This window comes from Zophobas morio, unplaced genomic scaffold, assembly GCF_036711695.1.
Source record: "Zophobas morio isolate AGI-343-1 ecotype UQ-CSIRO unplaced genomic scaffold, CSIRO_AGI_Zmor_V1 ptg000007l, whole genome shotgun sequence".
NCBI classification, from domain to species: domain Eukaryota; kingdom Metazoa; phylum Arthropoda; class Insecta; order Coleoptera; family Tenebrionidae; genus Zophobas; species Zophobas morio.
The window spans coordinates 3,276,443-3,294,096 of NW_026972112.1; the positions used below are offsets into that span (position 1 = coordinate 3,276,443).

Consider the following 17,654-nt stretch of genomic DNA (forward strand, 5'->3'; position numbering starts at 1 on the left):
TATTTATACCAAAGTTGCCAATAATGTTCAAGAATATAAAAAGAAACTTATGTCGTATTTTTACTGGCACGTTTCAGGTTCGAGTTTGTGAACATTTTGTATGATAAAGCGCGTACTTACTTTCTTAGTGTTGCTTTAGTAAGTAAGTAATTGGTTTTTGGTTTTAAGGTGTCGTTTTTCGTGTTTAGGTTATCACGTTCGCTAAAAAGATATAGTTGCAAGTTTTATTAAACTGCAGTCCCGTTCAATCAAGTCGTGATCAGTGCAGCAGAATTTTGTGTTTTTTGAATATTTTTTGAGAGCTTTCTCTGTGTAGTTGTTGCGACGGAATTTTTTGTTAAGTTAATGGAAACGCTTCTTAGTGTAGAGCTTTTTAATTGAAAGTTAATTACATTGTCATCGAAACTATTAATTTTCAGGTAAGCGTATGAACAATCATTGCGACCTACATTACGATGCTGGTACTGAACATTTTGAAAGTTGTGGTAGGTTATGTGTTGACTTTTGAAGCATTTAAATTGAATTAAAGTTTTAAGTAACAAATTTTGAATGTCACTTTTTATGGATGATAATTGAGTCCATCGGGCGACTAGCCACTCTTATTTTTCTTGACGTTTCATGACCTTTAGAGTATGAAATGTTGTCAAATTTTGTATGTAAGTACATTAGGAATATTAGGACTATCGTGTAGATGGTAAAACGATTTCAAAATTTGGTTAACAAATAATGAACTTTTTAAAATTTTATGAAATAAGATACTTTTGTCTTTGTGATTTATGAATCGTATTGAGTTTTCAGACTAAACATCCAGATATTTGAAAAAAAAATCAAAATTGTATTTTGCATATTATTTTTAATTTTGAAACTGCAAAACGAAATGCTCTGAAATCTAGCAAACGTTTTAAGGTAATCGTAATCATGGTAAATCGTTAATCAAAATGTATTCGTTTATCCCCTCTCAAAAAAATGATGACGTCATTTCAAAATTTTGCCGAATAAATCGTCTCTGAAATATGCAAAATATTATGACTGTGGTTTATCACTAATAGGTTTTAGAATTATTTGTATAGGGTGACTTAAAAATATTAATAGATGAGGCCAAGTTATTTATTTTTATTTACCTTCAACTATTTTTTTGAAATCACATTTTTTTACTTCGATTTTACAATCCTTCATTAGCACAATTTTACGTTTCTTCAATTATTCGATTTGCAATTTCTCGATTTTGCTAACTTTTTTTCGATATTACAATTTTGTGTTATATTAATTTTTCAAGTTCATGATTTTAATTTTTCATTTTCCCAATTTTTTAATATCATTTTCTCGATTTTATATAATACAATTTTTCGCTTTTTCATTTCCTTTATTTCTTCGATGTTTCTTTTAAATTTACAATTTTTCATTTATTCAATTTTTCAAATTTTCAATCTATGATTTTTGGGTTCCTCGTTTTCTAAATTCGAAAATTTTTCAATTTTGCAATGTTTGGATTTTCAATTTTCCGATTTTCGATTTCTTTATTTTCAATATTAGGATTTTAAAATGCTTTTTCGATTTTGTAATGTTTTATTTAATTTTGTGTCTCAATGTTGAATCCTTCGATTTTTCAATTTTCGTTTCTTCAATTTTTCAAGTTCTTGATATCTGATTTTTAAAATTTTCGAAGTTTTCATTTTATACTTTTTCAATTCTTTTTATTCCAAAAATTGAAAAATTAAATATCGAAAAATGGAAAAATTCTAAATTCGTAAAATTGAAAAAGTGAAAAATGTTTTAAATTATTATCATTATTATTATTATAACTACATATGTAAAATGACAATTACAAAAATTGGAAATCAAAAATTGAAGAAACGAAAAACTGAAAACTCATGAAACTGAAACAACGAAAATTGAAAAAACAAAAAATCAAGAAGTTGAAAAATTGAAAAATTGAAAACCGAAAAAGTGCAAATTCAAAAATTCAAAATTTGAAAAATAATAAAATGATAAAATGAGAACACTGAGAAACCGAAAAATTGAAAAGATTAAGAAAATGAAGAGCCGAAACGAAAAGTTTCGAATCGAAAAATCGAAGACATGAAAAACTGGAAAATTGAAAAAGTAAAACTGAAAACTCCTGAAACTGGAAATCGAAAATTTGAAGAAATGAAAAACTAAAGAAACTAAATATTGAAAAATAAAAATTCAAAACTCGAGAAATTTTGAATCGAAAAATTGCTAAATCGAAAATTTGAAGCACAAGAAAAATGAGAAATTGAAAAATAACAAATCGAAAAACTGAAGAAACGAAAAACTGAAAAAAGTTTAAAATGAAAAAACAAATAATTATCAAATCGAAGCATTGAATAACCGAACAATGAAAAAATAAAGAAAATAAAAAAACAAAAGAAAAAATTGCAAATTGAAAAATCGAAGACATGAAAAATTGGAAAACTGGAAAACTAAAAATTGAAAACTCGTGAAACTGCAAATCGAAAAATTGGAAAATCTAAAACGTGGAACATTCAAAAGTTGGAAAATCTAAAAACTGAAAAATTTAAAAACGAAAACTGCATGGTTGCATATCGTAAAATTGAAGAAACAAAAACAGTGAAGAATTAAAAAATTGAAGAAACAAAAAAGTGAAAAATCAAAAAATTTCAAAAACAGAAAATAGAACACCGAAACGATTGGAGAAATGAAAAATGAAAGAATTTAAATATTGAAAAATTAAAATTTGAAAACTCGAGAAATTTTGAATCGAAAAATTGCTAAATCGAAAATTTGAAGCACAAGAAAAATGAGAAATTGAAAAATAACAAATCGAAAAATTGAAGAAACGAAAAATAAAAAAAATTCAAAATGAAAAAATAAATATCAATTCGAAACATTGAATAATCGAATGATCGAAAAAATAAAGAAAATAAAAAACCAAAAAGAAAAATTGAAAATTGAAAAATCGAAGACATAAAAAATTGGAAAACTGGAAAACTAAAAATTGAAAACTCGTAAACTGCAAATTGCAATTGGAAAATCTAAATAGTGGAACATTCAAAATTTAAAATATGAAAACTGCAGGGATGCATATCGTAAAATTAAAGAAACAAAAAAAAAGTGAAAAATTGAAAAATTGAAGAAACGAAAAAGTGAAAAAACAAAAAATTAAAAAATTGTAACATTGAAAAATCGAAAAATTTCAAACATGAAGAAAATAAGACACCGAAACGAAAAATTGCAAATCGAAAATTTGGAAAAATGAAAAATGAAAGAATTTAAATATTGAAAAATTAAAATTTGAAAACTAGAGAAATTTTAAATCGAAAAATTGCAAAATCCAAAATTTGACGAAACAAGAAAAATGAAAAATTGAAAAATTACAGATCGAAAAATTGAAGAAACGAAAAATAAAAAAAATTCAAAATGAAAAAATAAATATCAATTCGAAACATTGAATAATCGAATGATCGAAAAAATAAAGAAAATAAAAAACCAAAAAGAAAAATTGCAAATTGAAAAATCGAAGACATAAAAAATTGGAAAACTGGAAAACTAAAAATTGAAAACTCGTAAACTGCAAATTGCAATTGGAAAATCTAAATAGTGCAACATTCAAAATTTAAAATATAAAAACTGCAGGGATGCATATCGTAAAATTAAAGAAACAAAAAAAAGTGAAAAATTGAAAAATTGAAGAAACGAAAAAGTGAAAAAAGAAAAAATTAAAAAATTGTAACATTGAAAAATCGAAAAATTTCAAACAGAAAGAAAATAAAACACCGAAACGAAAATTGCAAATCGAAAATTTGGAAAAATGAAAAATTAAAGAATTTAAATATTGAAAAATTAAAATTTGAAAACTAGAGAAATTTTAAATCGAAAAACTGCAAAATACAAAATTTGACGAAACAAGAAAAATGAAAAATTCAAAAATTACAAATCGAAAAATTGAAGAAACGAAAAATAAAAAAAATTCAAAATGAAAAAATAAATATCAAATCGAAACATTGAATAATTGAATAATCGAAAAAATAAAGAAAATAAAACACCGAAACGAAAAATTGCAAATCGAAAAATCGAAGACTTGAAAAATTTGGAAAACTGAAAAATTAAAAATTGAAAACACGCGAAACTGCAAATCGAAAAATTGGGAAATCTAAAAGTGAAACATCCAAAAGTTCGAAAATCGAAAAACTGAAATATTTAAAAATGAAAACTCCAAGGTAAAACTGAAGAAACAAAAAAATGAAACATTGAAAAATCGAAAATCGAAAAATTGAAGAAACGAAAAATTGAAAAAACAAAAAATTTTAAAATCGGAACATTGAAAACCGGAAAAATTGCAAAAATAAGGAAAATAAAACACGGAAACGAAAAATTGCAAATCGTAAATTTCGAGAAATGAAAAATTAAAGAATGTAAATATTGAAAAATTAAAATTTGAAAAGTAGACAAATTTTAAATCGAAAAATTCCAAAATCCAAAATTTGAAGAAACAAAACAAATAAGAAACTGAAAAATCGCAGATCGAAAAACTGGAGAAACGAAAAATTTAAAATGGAAATCAAAAAATTAGCAAATCGAAATATTGAATAATCGAATAATCGAAACAATAAAGAAAATAAAAAATTGAAAAATTAAAATCGAAAAGTCGAGAAACTTAAATCGAAAAATTTAAAGATTTAAAATTTGGAAAATAGAAAAATTGAAAAATATAAACTTGAAAACTTAGAAAATTAAGTGGAAAAACTGAAGAAATAATTTTTTTAAAATAATTTTTCAATGAAACGGGATTTATTGGGCTGAATTTCATGGGCGAGAGAAGTTCTGTCGAAATAATTTTCGACCAATTTTTAAATGCCAAAACAGTTTGAATTTCAATGAAGTTAAATTTCCCAATTTTTTTAAAATAAAGTAAGGAAACAAGAGAATCCTGAATCTAACTAAGTACTTTAACGGGGTTATAAAATATATTCAAATTTTCTAAAATTTTAATTAAAGGTCTTTTGCAAATTTCTTCACGCTTCAGAAGTTTAAATTTTCACGTTAAAACAAACGACTCAATAAAAGTAACTTTTTATTTAAATCAGATTTCTACAATACTAGTCATATAAAATACATGAACCCACTCCATTAGCCCCACCCTAATGAAACTTCCCGTACCCCTTGGCGCTCGACGCCACAGCGTTCGCAGCGGCGGCGGCGTTCGCTTGCGCTGCGTGCGCAGCGGCCGCTGCCTTGTGCGCCGCCCCTTCAGTCTCCTGGAGATCGGCGACGGCGGCGTCCAACTGCGACGTCAACTGCGCAATGCGCTGCTTGGCGTCGGTGACCATGGCGTGCTGCGACGCAGCGGCGCCCGCCGCGCCAGCTGCCGCTTGCGACGCGTGCGCAGAGGTGGCCTGCGCAGCGGCCAGCGCAGCACTCAGGGTATTCACCTGCTGCTGCGCTTGCTGGCTGGCCTCCTGCGCGGCGTGGGCGGCTTGCTGGGCGGCGTTGTACTGGGCGATTTCGGCCTGGAGTTGCTGCTGGGCGTTCTGGACCTGGTGGTGGAGGTCCTGAACTAACACTTGCTTGCCGACGACGGCGGCCTGCGCCGTGGCGGCGGCGCCTTGGGCGGCTTGTGCTAGCGAGCTTTTCACGCCGAAAGCGGCTTGGTTGCCTGCCGTGTGTTGGCTCTGGGCGGCGCTGTTGGCTTGTTGGGCGGAGCTGTGGGCCAGGCTGGTGAGCTCGGCGGCCGATGCGTAGCCGTGGGCGGGGCCATGGTGGGAGTAGGAGGTGCCGTAGCCGGAACCGCCGCCTCCGAAGTGGTGCGAGTGGTCGGCGGATGAGTCGTCGTGGGAGGGATAGGAGAAGGCGACAGCGACTGGAAAGGTGCACAGTCACAATCGCGATAGTCGTGGTGATAATCTAATAAAGTGGTACTTACGAGAACAAGCGAGGGTGATGAAGCGCAACATGGCTGATAAGCTGAAAATTCGAATTACGGTTTTTGGTGATTTTGGGTTTGAATGTTGGTACTTACTGTTTATCTTCGGAGGTGTTTGCTTGGTTGAGGTCCGGCTGACACTGTCTGCACTCCCACGACTACGATTATTTATACCAAAGTTGCTAATAACGTTCTAAGAGTGTAAAAACGAGGCAATTATTGACAGCATGAATTTATTGTCACGCTTGAGGTTCGATTTTGTGGACATTCTGTATCACAGAGGCTCGTACTTTCTTCTTTTTGTTGCTGTAAGTGATTAATTGGTTTGATTTTATGGTGTTTTACCATTTTTACTACTATCACGTTCGCTAAAAAGACATACAAGTGTTACTAAAATGCAGTCCCGTTTACTCAAGTCGTGACCATGCACCGAAATTTTGCAATTTTCAAGAATTTTTTCCAGAACTTTCTCTATATTATTGTTGTAAGGTATTGTGGTGTTAAATTAAGACATTTTTTAATGTGGCGTTTTTGCGCAAACGATAATTAGTATTTTCAATAATTTTCAAAGCGAACTGACGCCGGCTTTTAGATATTTTAGAGGAATTTCTCACTTTATAAAAGTGGCAACTAGAAGCCACGGTAATGTAAATTCATTTTATTATTATTTTTATTATTATGATTGTAATAAGTTACATTTAAATATGCGAAATATAAGTAACACTTGTGATTTATCAGTGTATTAATATTTTTAAAATTTTGTATAGTATAGAGTGACTAAAAAAAATGAATGAAATAATTTCTATCTGAAGGTTAGTCTGAATAATGTAATAATGACGTTTCGTTATCGATATTAAGTTAGTGTTTTGTGACATTACGTTGGAACTATTTATTTTATCATCTTCTTTTTCGCCTTTTGGAGAAAATTTTCATTACTGTCATTATTTTTAAAAATCGATATTTGGATTACTTGTGAAAATTTCGAAATGCGGATTTCACCACTGTTTTCAGCTTACAGAACTTTAGACACCACCCAAGAAAGATTATCGACTTTTTTTTATCGGAAATGAGATACAGTAGAATCAGATTTTGTCCAAAAAAATGCTTTTACGGGACTTCATTTCCGACAAAAAAGTCAACAATGTTTAGATTTTTCAAAGTTTTTATTTTATACTTTTTCGTCTTTTAATTTTTGAATTTTCAATTTTACAGTTTTGCAATTTTTCCATTTTTTTTAATTTGAAAAGATGAAGATTCAAAAAATTGAAAAATCGAAAAACCAAAAAATCGGAAAAAATTGAAAAATCGAAAAACTGAAAAAAAAAACAGAAATTGCAAAATCGTAAAAGTGAAGACCTAACAACTGAAAATTGAAGAATTGAAGTAACGAAAAACTGAAACTTTGAAAACCAAAAATCGATGAACTTAAAAATCGAAAAAACTATTCAATCGAAAAATTGGAAAGAAGAAAAAACGATTCAAATCGAAAAATTAGAAATCCAAAAATTGTAAAATCAAAAAATTATCGTAAAATTGAAGAATAAAAATGAAAAATTTCATATTGAAAAAAGAAAAATTACAAAATCAGAAAACTGAAAAAAAAATGAAAAAACAAAGAAAATAAAAAGCTGAAACGAACAATTGCAAATTGAAAAATTGAAGAAGAGAAAAATTGGAAAATTTAAAAAATGCAAAATTAAAAATTGTAAACTCGTGAAACTAAATCGAAAAATTGCAAAAAATATAAACTGAAACATTCAAAAGAGGGAAAATCGGAATACTGAAAAATTTTGAAATGAAAACTCGAAGAGATGCATATCGATCACAAAATTGAAAAACCAAAAAAATGAAAATTTGACAAATTGCAAACGATAAATTGAAAAATCGAAAAATTTAATGAATGAAAAGTAGGAAAATAGAAAAACTGAAAAAATGTTCATCACTTTCATTATTTTTAAAAATCGATATTTGAATTACTTGTTAAAATTTCGGAAAGCGGATTTCGCCACTGTTTTCAGATTATAGAACTCTAGAGTCTAGACACTACCCAAGAAAGGTTATCGACTTTTTTTATCGGAAATGAGATACAGTAGAATCAACGACAAAAAAGTCGACAGTGCAGTGTTTAGATTTTTCAAAGTTTTCATTTTATACTTTTCCGTCTTGTAATTTTTGAATTTTCAATTTTACAGTTTTGCAATTTTTCCATTTTTTTTTAATTTGAAAAGAAGAATAAAAAATTGGAAAATCGAAAAACTAAATAATCGAAGAAATAGAAAAATTGAAAACCTGAAAAACACGAAAAATCGCGAATTCGAAAAAGTGAAAACCGAACAACTAAAAATTGAAGAACTGAAATAACGAAAAACTGAAACTTTGAAAACCAAAAATCAATGAACTTAAAAATCGAAAAAACTAATGAATCGAAAAATTGGAAAGAAGAAAAAACAAATCGATTCGAAGAATTACAAAATCCAAATATTGTAGAATCAAAAAATTACAAAAGCGTTAAAATTGTAAAGCCGAAAAACTAACATTTAAAGACCGAAAAATTGGAAAATTGAATAAATAAATATTTTAAATTCCAATATATGTAATTGAAAAATAAAAAATTTTAAAATCGTAAAATTGAAGAATAAAAATGAAAAATTTCATATGGAAAAAAGAAAAATTACAAAATCAGAACAGTGAAAACCCGAAAAAATGAAAAAACAAATAAAATAAAAAACTGAAACGAACAATTGCAAATCGAAAAATTGAAAAATCTAAATATGCAAAATTAAAAATTGTAAACTCGTGAAACTAAATCGGAAAATTACAAAATATAAAAACTGAAACATTCAAAAGAGGGAAAATCGGAAAACTGAAAAATTTTGAAATGAAAACTCGAAGAGATGCATATCTATCGCAAAATTAAAGAAACAAAAAACAGAAAAATTGAAAAATCGCAAACGAAAAATTGAGAAATCGAAAAAGTGAAAACCGAACAACTGAAAATGGAAGAACTCAAGGGACGGAAAACGGAAACTTTGAAAACCAAAAATCGATGTACTTAAAAATCCAAAAAAATTAATGAATCGAAAAATTGAAAAGAAGAAAAAACGAATCGAATCGAACAAATAGAAAATCCAAAAATCGTAAAATCAGAAAGAATATAGAATCGTTAAAATAGTAAAGTAGAAAAACTAGCATTTAAAGACCAAAAAATTAGAAAATTAATTATCACGAAATTAAAATTTAAAAATCGAAAAACTGAAAAATGAAAAATTACAAAATCAGAACAGTGAAAAACCAAAAAAGTAAAAGAAAACAAAGAAAATAAAAAACTGAAGCGAACAATTGCAAATCGAAAAATTGAAGAAGACAAAAATTGAAAAATCTAAAAAATGCAGAATTAAAAATTGTACACTCGTGAAACTAAATCGAAAAATTGCAAAATATAAAAACTGAAACATTCAAAAGAGGGAAAATCGGAAAACTAAAAAATTTTGAAATAAAAATTTGAAGAGATCATATCTATCGTAAAATTCAGGAAGCAAAAAAATGAAAAATTGAAAAATCGCGAACGAAAAATTGAAAAATCGAAAAATTCTAAAAACAAAAGGAAACAAAAACTAAAACGAAAAATTGCAAAATGAAAAATTTCAAAATCGAAAAAGTGAAAACCGAACAACTGAAAATTGAAGAATTGAAGTAACGGAAAACGGAAACTTTGAAAACCAAAACTCGATGGACTTAAAAATCCCAAAAACTATTGAATCGAAAAATTGGAAAGAAGAAAAAACGAATCGAATCGAACAAATAGAAAATCAAAAAATCTTAAAATCAGAAGGAATATAGAATCGTTAAAATAGTAAAGTCGAAAGACTATAGCATTTAAAGACCAAAAAATTAGAAAATTAAATATAGAGAAATTAAAATTTAAAAATCAAAAAATTGAAAAATGAAAAATTACAAAATCAGAACAGTGAAAAATGAAAAAAATAAAAAAAAAACAAAGAAAATAAAAAACTGAAACGAACAATTGCAAATCGAAAAATTGAAGAGAAAAATATAAAAATCTAAAAAATTCAAAATTAAAAATTGTAAATTCGTGAAACTAAATCTAAAAATTGCAAAATATAAAAACTGAAATATTCAAACGAGGGAAAATCGGAAAACTGAAAAAATTTGAAATGAAAACTCTATGAGATGGATATCTATCACAAAATTCAAGAAACAAAAAATGAAAACTTGAAAAATTGCAAACGAAAAATTGAAAAATCGAAAAATTGTAAAAACAAAGAAAACAAAAAACCGAAACGAAAAATTGCAAAATCGAAAAACTAAAAACCAAACAATTGAAAATTGAAGAACTGAAGTAACGGAAAACGGAAACTTTGAAAACCAAAACTCGATGGACTTAAAAATCCCAAAAACTAGTGAATCGAAAAATTGGAAAGAAGAAAAAACGAATCGAATCGAACAAATAGAAAATTCAAAAATCATAAAATCAGAAAGAATCGTTAAAATAGTAAAGTCGTAAGACTGTAGCATTTAAAGACCAAAAAATTATAAAATTAAATATCGAGAAATTAAAATTTAAAAATCGAAAAATTGAAAAATGAAAAATTTTAAAATCGTAAAATTGAAGAATCGAAACATGAAAAATTTCATATGGAAAACGAAAAATTACAAAATCAGAACAGTGATAAACCGAAAAAATGAAAAAACAAAGAAAATAAAAAACTGAAACGAACCGTTGCAAATCGAAAAATTGAAGAAGAGAAAAACTGAAAAATCTAAAAAATTCAAAATTAAAAATTTTAAATTCGTGAAACTAAATCGAAAAATTGCAAAAAATATAAACTGAAACATTCAAAAGAAGGAAAATCGGAATACTGAAAAATTTTGAAATGAAAACTCGAAGAGATGCATATCAATCACAAAATTCAAGAAACAAAAAAATGTAAACTTGAAAAATTGCAAACGAAAAACAGAAAAATCGAACAATTGTAAAAACAAAGAAAACAAAAAACCGAAACGAAAAATTGCAAACTGAAAAATCACTTTCATTATTTTTAAAAATCGATATTTGAATTACTTGTTAAAATTTCGGAAAGCGGATTTCGCCACTGTTTTTAGCTTATAGAACTCTGACACTACCCAAAAAGATTATCGACTTTTTTGTCCGAAATGAGACATGGTAGAGTGAGATTTTGCCACTTTCATATTTTCTCGACATGTAATGACCTCTATAACACGAAAAAAGTGATCCCCCGTTTCCGTCTGTCCGTCTATCTGGCGTGTGTCCATTAATATTATTAGACACGTATTCTCCGAAACTACCGAACCGATTGCTCTCTAATTTTGTACCTATGCTAGCAATATCATGTGGATGATCAAACGCTAACTAAAATTTAGTTAATCATCCCTACCACCAATGGAATGACGCCATCTCAAAATTTTGCCAAATATTTTATTAAGAAAAAGAAATGTGTGGACAAGTTATTCTTATTTAAAATTTCATAACAATAAAATTGTTTATAATGGAGATATTACTTTCCGAAAATATTTTCAACAACCCACAATAGAAAAATAGGGACTTATCTCAACACTGATGAAAAATTAGTTGGTAGAATAGTTGACGATTTCGGCCAAGAAAAAATATAGAGATTTATAATTTTATAATAGTAGGAGGACCGTGAACATTACTGGACAAAAAATCAACTTTCGAAAAATACAGTTTTTTGCCGGCAGAAATTTAACATTTCCATTTATCCATTTATCTTCTAGATTCTACATTTTCCGTGTTCTTTTGATTTAAAGAAATAAATGTTAAAATTTAATTCAAAGTTTGGCAATTAATTTACCAGACAATCAAATGAAGCGGCACATTAATGGATTAATTTCATAGCCCACTAGACGTAAAATATTTATTATTATTATTATTATTAGTTTTGCGTTCGGGCAGAGGCCTAGCCTGTTATGCCCGCGCTACCTAGCTACCTAACTAACAAACGAATCCAATTAATTTTATCCATTATAATTATCAAATTTAATTTTGAAATTTGTCACTGTATCAGCTTCAACAATACTGGCTGGTCTAGTAGCACCCTAGATGTGTACAAGTAGAAAGTATATTAAAAAATTCAAGGCTGGCTCTCCCTGAAAAAAGTTTGTATGGGCGCGCATATACCTACTCTAATCGAGTCCATCGGACGACTGGTTACTTTCATGTTTTCTCGACGTTTCATGATCTTTAGAGTACGAAAAATAGGTCTGCCGTTTCCGTTCGTCTGTCTGTTTGTCCGTCAGCCTGTCTGCTGTCTATCCGGATTTTTATTATACAGATCAGTTTTATAATTTTTCAAAGAAGCAGGATTTGTAGGACTATACTTCACAATTTTTTTTCCTTACTTTGGTGGTATTTGGCACTAAATTAATATGCAAACATGTCTGAGCACAGTTTATCTTCTTTCCTGCAAACCGGTCTGGTTCGATGCACCGGCAAAACGGAGTATATGATGATCCTACCTTTTAGTAGTTGTCTTTGACTCGTGGCTGCATGAAATCAGTTACATTATTGTCGTTTTCAAATTTTTTGGGATAAAACTATAAGTGACAAAAGTAATTAAGACTACACGGATATTCTTCGTCATTTAAGTACATTTAATTGTCTCAAATTTTAGAATGTTTATCCTTCAATCAATAGGGTAAGTACCTGTACATAATCAAAATCAGCCCTAATAACACAACATACAATTTTCAGTTTTTGGTTTCTGCTGACCTCACTATGTATCAAATTCGTAACACCATCAGTCCCCACTGGACAATACTTCGTCCTCAAAAATCCTCACTCAGGATATGTCCTAGACGCTAGTCAGGAATGGGTGACCCTTCAACAGTTCACAGGGTTCACCACACAACACTGGAGACTCGAAGCTGCCACAGGTGGCCAGTTTTACATAGTTAATAAATTCCAAGGGTAAACGTTAAGAAGTTGTCACAAACGTGTTTTCATTTTTTTAATTTTTTTTTACAGAAAAGTTCTGGATCTTGATTACAGATATCCGATTAAAAATAGTTGGGTTGTGGTGAGCAACAAAATTGATGATTGCAAAAACGAATGTTCTCCAATAAATATGAAAACGAAGGCGTCCATGAATATAGGGGCTTGTCAGAAGTGGTACGTGCATTACGGGGGCTTTATCGTTAATTCCTGTGGAAAATATGCTGTAGAAATCAGAAAAGACAATTACACGGCAGGTGTGTATTTGGAAACTTGGGATTTAAGTGAAAAGGACAACCAGAAGTTCACTTTCTTATATGTATGAAGTTTTCGTTTATTTAAATTTCTGCTCACAGAAATGCTCTACTTATTTTGCTTTTATCTACTACTTAATTCTCAAAAAAAAAAAAAAAACGAAAAAGGTATCAATAAGCGTAATCTAGTATTTACTCAAAGACAGGTTAACTGGATTAATTTGTGTTGTGGGATGTAATTTTCTTAGAATATTTGTCTGTTGTGTGCAATATAAATAAACATAAAAATTATCAGTCTAAAGTTATTCACACAAAACCTTAATGTCTCCGAGGCACTAACATATCGGTAATAGTTACGCTTGAGAGGCGAGGGAAGTTTAGGTAAATAACTTCCACTATTTTTTGAGTTTTTAATCATAGCTAAGTGGTCAAATGTGGTCTAAGGTCACTTCCAAAAAAGAGCTTTTATTTAATTATATTGAACAAATTCTTGCAAGCTCCAAATTTTCTACGTATAAGTACTAAGTGGACCAATCAGAAAAAACATTGCAAGCATGCGCACTGTTATGTTGCAAATGTACCATGTATTGCTGGTTGCATGGGGTGGTAAAATTGGCTTCAATGAAAGTTTGTAATTAATCACATACCTGTATTAGCAGGGTTTTTAGACCTGTTACATTTATTTAATTATTATTTATAATATAATAAAATAAAGTAAGCATAAATAAGGCTAAATTCTAGGTTAGGTAACAACTTGACAGATAATGTGTTCGGTGCTCGCAACAGAGCTGTCAAACGCCTCGTTTTTGGTTAGGGAGGGAAGCGCAACATTTCGATTGGTTAAGTATAGTTTCTTAAGTTTTAATTCTTAATATAATAATTTCATAATTGGTTGGAAACAAATCTTAAAAGTACTAGGTATATTTGTACTGTCAAGTCGTTTTAGTTTCATTTTGATATTTAAGTCGACCTAAAATATTCGTAAAAATCCGAAATAGGTCGCCGTAAATGGTTTATTAGGGGGCAATTAGTGGGGTAAATAAACACTCCGAAAAACTGAAAAATCAAAAGTTCAAAAATCGAAGAAATAGAAAAATCTTCCGAAAAGTCATTGAAAAATCGAAAAATCGAGAACTCGTGAAATCAGAAAATCGGACAATAAAAAAAATGAAAATTCGAAAAACGAAAATCAAAGAGTAAAAAACTGAAGAATGGAGAAATTGAAAAACCGAAGTCAAAAAATCAAAAATCGTAAAATTGAAAATTTGAAAAATCGAGAAATCGAGAAGGAGGCAACTCGAAAATTCAGATATCAAAAATTTAAAAATTCGATGAATTTTTAAAACCGAAAATTAGAAAACTGAGATTTCGAAAAATCGAATAGCCGGAAAATTGAAAAATGGAGAAATCGAAATTTAAAAAATTGAAAATCCGACTGTCAAAGGATCGACAATTCGAAAAATGGCAAAAATCGAAAATCTGAAATTTTGAAAATTAGAAATACGAAAAATCGTAAATTCGAAATATCGGAAAATTGAAAGTCGAAAAGTAGAAATTGCAATGAATTAAATATGTAAAAAATCTAAAATTGGAACAGCGAACATTCAAAAAATCGAAAAGTCGAAAAATTGCTTGAAAAAGCGAAAAGTAAAAAATCCTAATTTCGATAAATGGCCGAAAACTCGAAAATCAAAAAACCGAAAGTTAGAAAATCGGAAATTCCAAAAATCGACAATGAAACAAAAAGTCGAAAGTAGGAAAAAATCCAAATTTCGATGGAACAAATATTTGAGAAATTAAAAAACGAAAAAGCTAAAATTCGAAAAATCGAAAAGTCAACTACTGAAATTTCGAGAAATTGGAAACGTGGAAGTAAAGAATCGAAAATTCGAATTTCGAGAAATGAACAAATCGAAAATTAAAAATTCCGAAAATTCAATGAGTCAAATACCCGGAAGACCAAAAATTGAAAAAATGAAAAATCGGAAAGTCGGTAAGTTGAGAAATCGAGAAATTGAAAACATTGAAAATTCGAATTTCGAAAAATGTATAAGTCAAAAATTCGGATCGAAAAATCAACAAGTGAGAAAACGAAAAATCGGAAATTCGAAATGTGTCGAAAATTCAAAATATCGAAAAATCGAAAGTGGAAAAGTCGAATATTCGATGAATCAAACTGAAAAATTGCAAATTCGAAAAATGGAGAAATAGAAAACCTGAAATTTCGAAAGTTGACAATTTGAAGAATCGCAAATTTGAAATATGGAATAAACTAAAGTCGAAAAATCGAAAATTGAGGAAACGAAACTTTCTTAAATTTGAAATATCGAAAATACGATGAATTAAATAGAAAAAGTCTGAAAAATTGTAGAAGCGAAAATTAAAAAAATTGAAAATTCGAATTTCGAAAAATGATCAAAACGAAAATTGAAAACCTGAAAATCAAAAAATCGAAAGTTGGAAATTCGGAAATTCTAAAAATCGAAAAATCGACAAATCGAAAATCGAAGAAACAATAAGTTGAGAAAAGGAAATTGAGTGTTCTAAAATTCGAAAAGTAGAAATATCGAAAATCGAAAAACTGAAAATCGTAAATTCAAAAATCGAAAAATTAAAAATTTGAAAATCTGATAAATTGAAGAATTGAAAAATCGAGAAATCCAAAAAGAAGCAAATCAAAAATTCAAATATCAAAAACTTGAAAATTCGATTAACCAAATATTTGAAAAATAAAAAATCCGAAAAGTCTAAAAACCGAGAAATCAAAAATTAGAAAATAGAGACTTCGAAAAATCGAAAAATCTACGAATTGAAATATACAAAAAACGAAATTTCGAAAGTCGAAACGTCGAAAAATTGAACATTCCATATCCAAAGTTGAAAATTCGAAAAATGGAACAAACGAAAACTTGAAATTTCGAAAGTTAGCAATTTGAGAAATCCCAAATTCGAAATATGGAAAAAACCAAAATCGAAAAATCGAAAGTTGAAAAATCGAAATTTCGATGAATCAAACAGCAAAATCGAAAATTGAAAAAACGGAAATTCGAAAAAGCGGAAAGTCGAAAAATTGAAAAACTGAGAAATTGTAAAAGCGAAAATGACTAAATCGAAAATCGAAAACTCGAAAATCAAAACACCGAAAGTCTGAAAATGGGAAATTCCAAAAATTGAAAAATCGAAAATCTAAAATTTCGAAAGTTGGCAATTTGACAAGTCGAAAAATCGATTGTTGAAACATCGAATCTTCGATGAATCAAACAGAAAAAACGGAGATTGTAAAAACGAAAATTCGGAAATTTGAAATATCGAAATATGAATCAAATAGAAAAAAACTGAGAAATTGTAAAAGCGGAAATTAAAAAAATTGAAAATTCGAATTTTGAAAAATGACCAAATCGAAAATTGAAGACCTGAAAATCAAAAAACCGAAAGTAGGAAAATCGGAAATTCTAAAAATCGAAAAATCGACAAATCGAAAATCGAAGAAACAAAAAGTTGAGAAAAGGAAATTGAGTGTTCTAAAATTCGAAAAGTAGAAATATCGAAAATCGAAAAACTGAAAATCGTAAATTCAAAAATTGAAAATTTGAGAAACTGAGAAATTGAAAAATTGAAAAATCGAGAAATCGAAACGGAAACAAATCGAAAATTCAAATATCAAAAACTTGAAAATTCGATTAACCAAAAATCTAAAAAATTAAAAATCCGAAAAGTCTAAAAACCGAAAAATAAAAAATTAGAAAATAGAGACTTCGAAAAATCGAAAAATCTACGAATTGAAGTATACAAAAAATGAAATTTCGAAAGTCGAAACGTCGAAAAATTGAACATTCCATATCCAAAGTTGAAAATTCGAAAAATGGAACAAACGAAAACTTGAAATTTCGAAAGTTGACAATTTGAGAAATCGCAAATTCGAAATATGGAAAAAACCAAAGTCGAAAAATCGAAAGTTGAAAAATCGAAATTTCGATGAATCAAACAGTAAAATCGAAAATTAAAAAAATGGAAATTCGAAAAAGCGGAAAGTCGAAAAATTGAAAAACGGAGAAATTGTAAAAGCGAAAATGACTAAATCGAAAATCGAAAACTCGAAAATCAAAACACCGAAAGTCTGAAAATGGGAAATTCCAAAAATTGAAAAATCGAAAATCTAAAATTTCGAAAGTTGGCAATTTGACAAGTCGAAAAATCGATTGTTGAAACATCGAATCTTTGATGAATCAAACAAAAAAATCGGAGATTGTAAAAACGAAAATTCGGAAATTTGAAATATCGAAATATGAATCAAATAGAAAAAAATTGAGAAATTGTAAAAGCGGAAATTAAAAAAATTGAAAATTCGAATTTTGAAAAATGACCAAATAGAAAATTGAAAACCTGAAAATCAAAAAACCGAAAGTTGGAAAATCGGAAATTCCAAAAATCCAAAAATCGACAAATCCAAAAACCGAAGAAAGAAAAAGTTAAGAAAAGGAAATCGAGTATTCTAAAATTCCAA

General features: G+C 28.9%; 2 protein-coding genes across 2 annotated transcripts; one reads left to right on the forward strand and one right to left on the reverse strand.

Annotated features, from left to right (window-relative positions):
• Positions 1–5,043: 5,043 nt before the first annotated feature.
• Positions 5,044–6,071, reverse strand: LOC135123992 (antifreeze protein Maxi-like). Its single transcript, XM_064048853.1, has 3 exons — positions 6,002–6,071; positions 5,906–5,946; positions 5,044–5,842 (listed from the first exon to the last, which is right to left on the reverse strand). The coding sequence occupies exons 2-3, from the start codon at positions 5,934–5,936 to the stop codon at positions 5,124–5,126; spliced, it is 750 nt and encodes a 249-aa protein (XP_063904923.1). The 5' UTR covers positions 5,937–5,946; positions 6,002–6,071; the 3' UTR covers positions 5,044–5,123.
• Positions 6,072–12,364: 6,293 nt separating this feature from the next.
• Positions 12,365–13,437, forward strand: LOC135123993 (uncharacterized). The gene is made up of 3 exons (XM_064048855.1): positions 12,365–12,600; positions 12,657–12,872; positions 12,930–13,437. Exons 1-3 carry the CDS (start codon positions 12,578–12,580, stop codon positions 13,219–13,221), a joined length of 531 nt encoding a protein of 176 aa, XP_063904925.1. The 5' UTR covers positions 12,365–12,577; the 3' UTR covers positions 13,222–13,437.
• The last annotated feature ends 4,217 nt before the right edge of the window (positions 13,438–17,654 follow it).

Excerpts from the sequence above, each read along its gene's own strand:
- LOC135123993 (XM_064048855.1), top strand. The coding sequence starts at position 12,578 with ATGTTTATCCTTCAATCAATAGG. Across the intron at positions 12,601-12,656 it reads TTTATCCTTCAATCAATAGG|TTTTTGGTTTCTGCTGACCT; the intron begins GTAAGTACCTGT and ends TACAATTTTCAG. Across the intron at positions 12,873-12,929 it reads ATAGTTAATAAATTCCAAGG|AAAAGTTCTGGATCTTGATT; the intron begins GTAAACGTTAAG and ends TTTTTTTTACAG.
- LOC135123992 (XM_064048853.1), bottom strand. The coding sequence starts at position 5,936 with ATGTTGCGCTTCATCACCCTCGCTTGTTCTC. Across the intron at positions 5,843-5,905 it reads CATCACCCTCGCTTGTTCTC|TCGCTGTCGCCTTCTCCTAT; the intron begins GTAAGTACCACT and ends GCACCTTTCCAG.